At 49.2% G+C, this 11,063-nt stretch overlaps 1 protein-coding gene across 1 annotated transcript; it reads right to left on the bottom strand.

Annotated features, from left to right (window-relative positions):
- Positions 1–747: 747 nt before the first annotated feature.
- Positions 748–9,683, bottom strand: Ncmap (non-compact myelin associated protein). The gene is made up of 5 exons (XM_057785566.1): positions 9,638–9,683; positions 7,242–7,249; positions 6,961–7,036; positions 1,926–2,010; positions 748–889 (listed from the first exon to the last, which is right to left on the bottom strand). The coding sequence occupies exons 1-5, from the start codon at positions 9,681–9,683 to the stop codon at positions 748–750; spliced, it is 357 nt and encodes a 118-aa protein (XP_057641549.1).
- Between the last annotated feature and the right edge of the window lie 1,380 nt (positions 9,684–11,063).

The following is an 11,063-nucleotide window of genomic DNA, read 5'->3' as shown; positions in this document are numbered from 1 at the left end:
CTCCTCAGAGCACTTTCTCCTGACTACTAGTAAAGTAAAAATTTCTGGAGAATACTGTTTATTCTGTAATTTTTTAAAAAAAAAATTAAATATCTCCGTGTGCAGCCAAGCTGGCCTTGTAATCACAATGTTCCTCTCTCTACTGAGAACTGAAATGGCAGACTTGTGCTACCAAGTCGAGCCTCTGGTACCCTTTGTCCCTTAAGGGGGAGAGCGTTCCGACCAGTCATCGTGAGCTGGCTCGAGGTCACCTAGCACTGTAATAGGTTAGGTATTACCAAGCTGGTTTTGTCACTTAGTTAGTCTGAGTTAGTTTCCCTGCACCCGATATGGGATTGAGAATCTGTTCTGCAATGTTGTGGACACGATGCTTAAGACAAGATGCTCCCAAGTGGCAGACCCTGGGTGATGACCCCTGACCAGAACACTCAGATGTCTGTCTGTCTGTCTGTTTAGCTATAGCATTTGTGGGGCAAGAACCAGACTCACACCAGTATCCCAGCACAGTGCTTCTCATCGGGTGACAAAAGAATGTCCTTAGCTCTTTGGTATAGTGGCAGAAGGGATATGGACACAGCTTGGGGTGGCCAGAGCAGAATGCAGTTAAGGATGGCTTCAAGCTGCAAGGGCTATACAAAAGGTGCCTCAGTTTACCCAACCAGAAAAAGCTCAAGTGAAGCTGCCAGAAGACCGTGCTTCTGGGCCATAAAAGCTCCTTGCAGAGGCAGGGTCAGCGCTGGGACAGGGTCACCGGGTCTCCACTTGGATGTCTGCAGGGTTAAAGGTCACAGTCGCAGGCTGCTGGCTGCCGTTGCTGTTTGGGTCCAGGGCGGGAGGCACAGGTGGCTTCGGGCTCTTGGGCTCCAACTCCCGCCTGGTCCTCATTCTCCTGTAAGAGACAGTGAGGAATGGGCTCCATGACAATGGCTCGCCATAAAGTCACACTGTGACAGCTGGGAAGGACGTTTGGTGCCAGCCTGGATCACTTTAGGATGTGCTGTTTAAACGGCTAAACGTCATTCTGCCCCTGACAATGACTGGGGTCCGAGCAGGGGCTGCATTCAAGGCTAAGTGGAACTCAAGGGCTGTAGTGTGATTATGCATGTAAAGCATTTTGCTAAGAATATTGAAGAACATTTTATGTGATTGAGAAGAGAGCAGACTTAAAATGTCTACAGTCCCAGGACATCAGTACAACCAGTGTCACGTGCTAATCAGAGTTTCAGCCATGATGGACAGAATGACAGGAGACCTGGACCTCAATGTCATCTTGTTTCCAAGATGCTCACGTGGTAACAACACCCCAGAGACTTTAAAAATAACACTCAACGTTACTATTCTGTTGTTGTTTGACACTGGATTTTATGTAGCCCAGGCTGGCCTCAAATTCATCATGTGACTGGGGATGACTTTATCCTCCTGCCTTTACCCCGAGTGCCACCATACTTATCCATGCCATGCTGGGGATCGAACCTAGGTCTTCATGGATGCTAGGCAAGTGCTGTCCCCACTGAACCACATCCCTTGTTCTTATTACATGGTAAGGTGGGAATATTTTCTTTGAAACCAGATGGATTGGGTTTAAACCTCAGCTCTGACAAGGAGGGCAGGAGGGCAGAGCCACCCTCAGCATGAGCTAACTTCTGCACCTGGAATAGGGGAGGAGTGTGTGTGTGTGTGTGTGCGTGCATGTGTGTGTAAACCAGAATTGGGAAGGTCTGTGTGTGTGTGTGCATGCATGTGTGTGCATGTGTGCAAGTGTGCATGTGTGTAAACCAGAGTGAAGGAGGAGTGTGTGTGTGCGTGCATGTAAACAGAATGGGGAGGAGTGTGTGTCTCTGTGCATGCATGCTTGCATGTGTGTGTAAACCAGAATGGGGGAGCAGTGTGTGGGGGGGAACCAGGCAGTCCTGGGCATTCTGTACCTGTTGTACATCTTCAACAGGATGAGAACCAAGGTGACAATGATGATGACGACCACCACGATGGCAGCCACGATGGCCCCAGAACCTGCAGAAAAGAGGGAACCGAAAGTGAGTAGAAGCACTTGGCAAATACAGATGAGTCCCCAGAAACCACATGGGCAGAGACAGGAGGATCCCCAGAAGTTTGCAGACCCCTAACCTGGTGTGTGCTGATGTGTGATGAGAGAAGACAACAGAGAGACTGTTGTCGGCCAGGTAGAAGGGCGGGGCTGAGACGGAGGGCGCCCTCTGACCTCCATGTATGTGTCGCGGCATGCTCATGCTAACATGAACATACATAAACAAATGCGCACACACATCACATACACACACGATAAAAAGTGAATTAATTAAAATACAAACTACGAGAGAGCAGAGACGGTGAGGACTTGAGCAGACATGCAGATTGGGAGACACTGCACACACATGGTGCACAGACACACACGCAAGCAAGACACTCATATATGTAAGAACAAATAAATCTTTAAAAACATCAGTTCTATGTCTGAAACAGCTATCCTAAGGAAATATTCCTATATATGGAAATACACGCAATTGTTAAAAAGGCACCAACATATCCAGCTGTGGTGGTTCACACCTGTGATTGCATCACTCGGGGAGGCAGAAGGATCAGGAGTTCAAGGTCATCTTTAACTACGTAGAAAGCTGAAGGCCAGTCCTTGAGACTCGTCCCCTGTCTCAAAACAGAATAAAGCAAACTAAGTGCTGGAGAGATGACTCAGCCAGCTAAGAGTGCACACTCTTCTTGCAAAGGACCCAGTTTTGATTCTCAGCACCTACATCATATGGTTCACAGCCACCTGTAACTCCAGTTCCAGAGGATCTGGTACACTAACATGCAAACCCCCTACTCACATCAATCTTAAAAAAACAAACCCCCAAAACATCCAGTTACATATGTTATCTTACAGTGTTATCACGGTCATCTCTCCATGCTTTTATCTGTTCCACTCATGGTTTTGGTGACTGGACGTTACTCGGTGTTTGGCTGCACATGGCTTTGGTGGTCGCATGTTACCCCATGTTTGGTTGCACCATGATTTGCTCACCAAGTCCCTAGTGAGATTGTTCATGCTTTCAACCTTTTGCTCTTACAAAGCCAGTATGCAAGTCCTGACTCACCGTGTCGGTGTCTAACTTCAATACATTCTCAATGGCAAGTTCTAACTTTAGGTCCGAGAACAACATCCTGTCAGGGTTTTGAAAACCCCAAGAGCCATAACTGCGTCTGGGCTTTGTGCCAATTTATCAAGTCAGAGGGAATTTCATATTTCCAGAATAATCAATCCCCAGTGCTGTTTGAGTGGAAGTGTCTGTCTACAGAACTATGTGTCTGTCTACAGGACTATTGACATCCTGAGTGATTTGATAAGGTAAGGAGGGTAGACTAGTCCATGAGATACTATGAAATGTATCAAAACGTAGTGATGTGTTTTGAAAACTGTGAGTTACATGGGAACACTTAAGACCATCTCAGGTGTGGAGAGTAGAACGGGACACCGTGCAACACTAGCATACGGGCATACGGCCATGGGAACACAAGGTTCAGCTAAAGAAGTCGACACGGGACCAGAGAGATGGCTCAGTGGTTAAAAGCACAGGCTGCTCTTGCAGAGGACCCAGGTTCTATTCCCAGCATTCATAACGTCTGTAACTACAGTCCCTGGGATCCTGACGCCCTCTTCTGGCATCCACAGTTACTGCATACACAATATCGGTACCCACATGCAGACAAACACTGATGCATATAAAAAAAAAAATTAAAAGAAGCCAGATACAAAAGAATGCCTATGGCTCTCTTTCCTTTCGCACAAAATTTAAAACCATAGAGAATCAATCAGTGTATCAGTATTTGGTGGGATCCTTTGGGGAACAGTACCTGGGGTCACAGGTATTCTCTGTTTCCTGGTATGGGTGCTGGTGACACAAATGTGTGCATTTTGTGAAAAGTTAATACACGTATGAGTTGTGCACTTTTTAAAAAAGATTTATTTATTATGTATACAACATTCTGCCTCCATGTATGCCCACATGCCAGAAGATGGAACCAGATTTTATTACAGATGGTTGTGAGCCACAATGTGGTTGCTGGGAATTGAACTCAGAACTTCTGGAAGAGCAGCCAGTGTTTTTAACCACTGAGCCATCTCTCCAGCCCGAGTTGTGCACTTTTTAATACCTTTACAAAGCTTTGTTTTCTCTCTCTCTCCTAAGATTTATTTATTATGTATACAGCGTTCTGTCTGTGTGTCTGCCTGCACACCAGAAAAAGACACCAGATCTCATCACAGATGCTTGTGAGCCACCATGTGGTTGCTGGGAATTGAACTTAGGAACCTCTGGAAGAGCAGGCAGTGCTCTTAACCTCCGAGCCATCTCTCCAGCCCTGCAAAGATTTGTGAAATATAAAGAATAAATGACACAGGCCTGTATCCCCAGATACTCTGGAGGCTACGACAGGAGGATTGCAAGTCCCAGCCTAGCCTGGACTACCAAAGGAGACCTTGTTTCCAAATAAACAGAATCATTTCCACCTGGCTTTCAATCATTCCCCTCCTGTAACTCTCTTCAGGACTGTTTGAGACATACCGAGCTGTTTCCAAATGCATGCCTCTCCCAGCGAGGATCAGAGCAAAGGGATATGTGTGGGCAGGGGGAGCTGCTGACAGACGAGATGGAGTATGTGGGAGTTGGTGACCCTGTCCTGGAATCACCCCCTCTGGGTCTCTACAGAAGGGTTGCATCCTGCCTTCTCCATCTAGGCCCCTGGAGCTCTAAAGCCTGAAGTCGCCTCCTGCCCCAGTGTAGAAACTGGAGCTGCTCCTGGGGACACCTGAACCATATGCAGAGTGCACACGCCATCAGCTGAAAAGGCTGAAGGGACCTACACTCCTTAGACAACTGTGTTGTCTTCTTTTGATGGGTGCATTAGTTAGTGTCTATCTGATGCAAACACATCGGCCTGGGGACCTGGGTCTGCAGGGCATTTTCTCGATGAACGATTGATGTGGGAGGTCCTGGGTTGTATCTGAAACTGGGCTGAGAAGTCATGGGAGCAAGCCAGTGAGCAGCACGCTTCCATAGTTTCTGCTTTCCAGGCTCCTGCCTTGGACTTCCATGACGATGGACTGTAAGCTAATATAAACCTTTTCCTCGCCAAGTGGCTTTTAGTCATGGCGTACATGACAACAGTGAAGTGACCTGGCATGCAGAGTCCCATGTGGCCTCAAACACTATTAGCTGAGGATAAACTTGAAGTTCCGATCTTCCTGCTTCCACAAGCCCAGTGATGGGATGGGGTTTATGTATGTATATGCCACATCCAGTTTATCCAGAGCTGGGAATCAAACCCAGGGCTTCAAGCCTGCTAGGCAAGCCCTCTCCCAACTGAGCTACATGCTGGGACTGGGCCTGATTTCCTGAAGAGCTGTCATCTGCTTCTCTCTCTCTCTCCTCTTTCCTCCCTCCCTCCCTCCCTCCCTCCCTCCCTCCCTCCCTCCCTTCCTCCTTCCTTCCTTCCTTTCATATTTCAAGACAGGGTTTCCCAGTAGCCATGGACTCAGTCCTGGAACTAGCTCTTGTAGACCAGGTTGGCCTCAGACTCACAGAGATCTGCCCGCCTCTGCCTGCCAAGTGCTGGGATTAAAGGCGTGCGCCACCACCAGCCATTTTCTTTTCTTATCCTGGGAACCCCTGGTTCTTGGTAAACATTTTCCAGGACTAACCCATTCCTACTTTTATTCATTTGCCCATTAAGAAGTAAGCAAGAAGGGCTGGAGAGATGGCTTAGTGGTTAAGAGCACCAGCTGTTTTTCCAGAGGACCCAGGTTCAATTCCTAGCATCCACATGGCAGCTTACAATTGTCTATAATTCCAGTTCCAGGATACCCAACTGTTGTGGGAACTCCTTGAGCCAATAGCCTTTAAGATAATGGCCCACACTGGGCATGATTTCATGTACTCTAAGAGCAGACAAAGAGCAAAGCATGTCTGGTCTCTTCTCTTCTGGATTCGGTTCCAGTTCCCAGTGCATGCAGAGGAGTGCAGATAGCTACCCTTACTGTGATTTCTCCCCAATAAATAAAGCTTTGTTATGCTCCATTCTGGGCTATTGTGGAACTGTTTGGTACACTACAAATTGGCGCCCAACGTGGCCTGAGCCCAAGCCACAACCCTCCATGGCCTCCTCCCACCCCACGCAGCTGAACTACCCCTCTCCCTCATAAAGACAAGGATGCAGACAAAACACCAACGCACATTTTAAAAAGAGGAAGTAATCACGGTATTTTTTTTTTTTTTTTTTTTTTTTTTTGGTTTTTCGAGACAGGGTTTCTCTGTGGCTTTGGAGCCTGTCCTGGAACTAGCTTTGTAGACCAGGCTGGTCTCGAACTCACAGAGATCCGCCTGCCTCTGCCTCCCGAGTGCTGGGATTAAAGGCGTGCGCCACCATCGCCCGGCTTTAATCACGGTATTTTTATTTTTAATAAAGTTGTATGTGTTCCTCCTCTTTAGTGCCTTTGTTGCTGTTGTCATCAAAGCAGGGTCTCACTCTGTAGACCAGGCTGGCCTTGAACTCACAAAGATCCTTCTGCCTCTGCCTTTCCAGTGCTGGGATTAAACGTGTGTGCCACCACATGTAGTGAGCAGCTACTTTTCAAGGAGACCTATTTCAATATCTTGAAAGAGATTCAAGCTTCCATCCCTCCCTAGACCCCAGGATTTGTTGGAGAGGAGAAGGGAGTGGGAGCTGCAGTCCGAAGTAGCAATGTTTGTCACAGGGCTAGTTGGGTACTCAGTGTGCACATCTACAGGAAGCGAGCCCTTCCCGTGGCTCATCTGAGTCTTCACAACAAACCTCCTGTGGGATAGCCCCCATCTTACAGGTGAGGAAACTGAGGCCCAGGGCAAGGAAAACATGGACAAGGGAAGTTGACCCCGAAGCTTGCCTTGGCAACCTTCCCCCCATTGCACTTACTCTTATACAGGAAGTCTTCTCCTCTGGTCATATTCAGTGAGAAGACAGCGTCCCCCAAAGTGGTGGCTGTGGTCATCTTGATCCTGCTGAGAACGAAGAAGAAATTTTGCTTAAACGCAGGGTTAATCTTACCATGTCTATAGGGTGCCTCTTTTGCTCTTTGCCTGAATGATTCTAGAATTCTCAAGCGTGCAGTTTCTTTCGGCAGCAAGTGAAAATGAGGCCCATTCCTAGAAACTCTGTGTGTTAAAAACAGTACCCTAGGATTGTAAGGAACTAACTTCCTTCCCTCCCTCCCTCTCTCTCTCCTCCCCTTCCTTCTGACAGGGTCTCATGTAGCCCAGGCAGGCCCCCTAACTCCATAGATAGTCGAGGATGACCTTGAACTTCACCTCCCAAGTGCTGAGGTCACAGGCGTGCACTGCCACGCTCAGCAAAGAACTTAGAATTTGGTTTTTCTTTTTCAAATGTTTTTATTTTATTTGTGGGTATGAGTACCTTTGCTTCGTGTATGCATGTACATGCCATGCAAGCCTGGTGCAGGTGGCATCAGAAGAGGGCCTCAGACCTCCCGGAACTGATGTTACAGACGGCTGTGAGCCACCATATGGGTGCTGGGAACAGAACCAGGTTTTCTTGAAGAGTAGTCAGTGCTCTAACCACTGAGAAATCTCTCCAGACCCAGAACTTGTTTTCTCAAGGTGGTTTGTACTCATACCAGCTCTGTGGGATTGCTGGCACAAGAGACCTGCTATCATCTTACATGTCTCTGTGCTGGCTACCGCAGGCAGCAACCCCCACTCTCTACTGTAAACCTCCCCAAGAACCCCCATCTCCACTCTCCCGGCTCTATTGGAAACAGGGGTAGGTATCTGCCTGAGACATGAGGGAGGCCATCTGCACTCAGCTGGAGGCTCTGTCAGTTACGGCCATAAGAACACTCTTGGGCTGGAGAGATGGCTCAGTGGTTAAAAGCACTGGCTGATCTTCCAGAGGACCTGGGTGGCTCACCAGTGTCTGTAATTGTAACTTCAGGAGTTCTGACACCTTCACAAATACACACATTCAAGCAAAAAAACACCAGTGTACATAAAAAATAAAAAGCTGCGTGGCGGTGCACATCTTTAATCCCAGCATTAGGGAGACAGAGGCAGGCAGATCTCTGTGAGTTCAAGACCAGCCTGGTCCACAGAGCTAGTTCCAGGACAGCTAGGACTGTTACACAGAGAAACCCTGTCTCAAAAAATAAAACAAAAAAAAAGAAGGCTCTTGGTTCATCTGCCTTCACTTTTTCTGTTCCAATCCAAGTCCAGGGTCCTGCCTGCCCTGTTCTTGGGATCTTCAGACCCTCCTATGGCTCAGTGCCCCTCCATGGTCCCTACAGGGCTCTTCCTGACCTTCCCTTGCATATCTGTCTTCTGCCCTGGGCTTCTGGTCACCTGATTACTTTAGATAGGCTGGGGTAGGCCACATGCTTCCCAGAAGAAAGAACAGAGTCTCAAGCCAGGCACCCTTCCCACAAGACTCCCACCCAGACTGAGTCCGGGAGGCTGTTCTCTTCCTTCCCGCTGCCACCGTTAGCCAGAAAGCACAGCTAGTGTCTGTGGCTTGGCTTGGCTTTGTGTGCTCCCTGCCAGCCCTTGAAGATACAGCCATGTCTGGTTCTTTTTCAGATCTGTCCTCCTCCCCCAGATAAACCACCATCTTCCCTTTGCCAGCGGGAGGACTGTAGTAAGGGACAGAGTTCCATGCAGGGCCCCGTCCTAAGGGAGCAGAGGGCTAAGGATGTGAATAGTACTTCTGGTTTTTTTGAGACAGTGTCTCGAACTCACTTTGTAGCTAAGGATGATCATGAACTGGCTCTCCTGTCCCCATGTCTCCAGCGCTGGGATTTTAGTGGGTTTTTTTTTTTGTGTGTGTGTGTTTCGAGACAGGGTTTCTCTGTAGCTTTGGTGCCTGTCCTGGAACTAGCTCTTGTAGACCAGGCTGGCCTCGAACTCCCAGAGATCCGCCTGCCTCTGCCTCCCGAGTGCTGGGATTAAAGGCGTGCGCCACCACCGCCCGGCAGCGCTGGGATTTTAGGTGTGTACCATCCCACCTGGTTTACGCGGTGCTGAGGATTGAACCTGGGGCTTCACGCTTGCTAGGCAAGTACTCTGTAAACTGAGTGACATCTCGAGTCTAGAAAGCGCTAGCAAGAGTTCAATGTCCTGAGCACAGTGGCAATGCCTGTAATCCTAGCAGCAGAGAGATGCAGGCAGGAGGATCAGGATTTCAAGGCCATCCTCGGCTACAAAGAGAGTTGAAGCTAGCCCGGGATATAAATAAGATACTGTCTAAAAGATAATAGGGCCAGGGATGAGAATGTGGAATGGAGGCCTCCCTGTCGCCCTGCTCTGTTCTTTTTTCTTTCTTTCTTTCCTTTTTTTTTTTCTGTTTTTCGAGACAAGGTTTCTTCTATAGCTTTGGAGCCTGTCCTGGAACTAGCTCTTGTAGACCAGGCTGGTCTCGAACTCACAGAGATCCACCTGCCTCTGCCTCCCGAGTGCTGGGATTAAAGGCATGCGCCACCACCTCCTGGCCCCTGCTCTGTTCTTGAGGAAAGCCCTTGGCCTCTCCCATCACAGCAAGGCAGAGGTACTCAGATGCATTTGCCTAAGCCTGTTTCTAGCCCCACTGCTTCCAATGCAAGAGACTACAGAAAACAGTGTTTCCTTTTTCATGGCTTCAGTCCGGACTCTGAGGTTCAGGGCTATGAAGTTCACTCTTGTGTTAATCTAGCCTGAAAACTGTAGGGCAGCTCATGAACCTGACCTTGCCAACTGCAAAGCCTGCATTTTTCCCACCTTCCCTGAGATGCACCTGGTAGGGGCCATGACTGGTCACCGCAATAATACACAGAGGCGGACATACACACACACATGCACCCACAGACCCACTGATACCCTCATACCCACTCCCACCCAGTCCCATATATTCTACCCCCTCATACATGTGCACTATGCACACACATAAATGCATACATACATATACCCTCATACCTATTCACATCCAGTCACACAAATTCAAACATACACACACACATAAACACATATACACATGTACACATGAATGCACACACACACACACACACACACACACACACACTGACCGGTGAGTGGCCTCCCAAGGACACAGGACACAGGCTCCTCCTCAGGTCTGCTGGGTTCACCTCCTGGGTGCTGGGTTCCAGGTTCCAGCTGGGCCAGTCACTCCTCCTTCAAGGACAACAGTGTGCAGTCCCAAAGGCGATCTCGCCTCATCCCGGCAGCGAGGGCTCTCAATGACATCTCTGTTCCTGCCACATTAGAGGAGGTGGGAGGAGGGCGGTGAACACTGGTGGCCAAGGATGTGGATGTTTTCATGTGTGGGGGCCCCAACAACTGCAGTTAACCAAGTCAGGCCCAAGACGGGGGCCTGAGCACTGTGCCTGCCTGTGGCCGGGGAATGTAGGGAGACCAAGGCTGTTTTTCAGAGAGTGAGACTAATTCACAGCCACCGTGGTGAGCACGGTCCTTGTGCCTCAAGGGCAAGGAAGGTCCCGTTCCATCCTCGTCTTCACTCTGGAAAGGAGTGCGGGGCCACTGTTGCCACTGCACACACGGGTCGCCAGAGGCTCAGTGCAGACAGGAGCCCCACCTAACATCACTACACTAGGTGGTAGGCGGGGGTCTGGGGCTGCACAACCCCATCTCCGGGAACCACCCTAGACTGCACAACCCCATCTCCGGGAACCACCCTAGACTGCTTCCCAGAGAACACACACAGAAGGGGCGGCCTGCATCAGTGTTGGGCTTTGACCGAAACCCCGAGAGGTTAAGGAAAGTTCCGCCCACAGAGCGGAGAACTTGCCCTGGGTTTTGACCCTGCCTCCTACTGTGCGCTGCCTTTGGTCACACTGGGGTCCTCTACCTCAGTCACACTCACAGACTCCACAGGGGATTATGGCTCCCCTCACATTAACTGTCTTGCATGGGAGCAGGGCTGGGAAGTGTCAGAGGGTCAGGACCTTTTACTGTTTACTTACACATCCCTCTCTGTCTCTCCTGGGCTGTAAGAGCTGT

The sequence above is a fragment of the Chionomys nivalis genome, chromosome 11 (genome assembly GCF_950005125.1).
Source record: "Chionomys nivalis chromosome 11, mChiNiv1.1, whole genome shotgun sequence".
Lineage (NCBI taxonomy): Eukaryota > Metazoa > Chordata > Mammalia > Rodentia > Cricetidae > Chionomys > Chionomys nivalis.
Note: the sequence above shows the minus strand (reverse complement) of the source record. Positions and strands in the feature narration are given on the sequence as shown.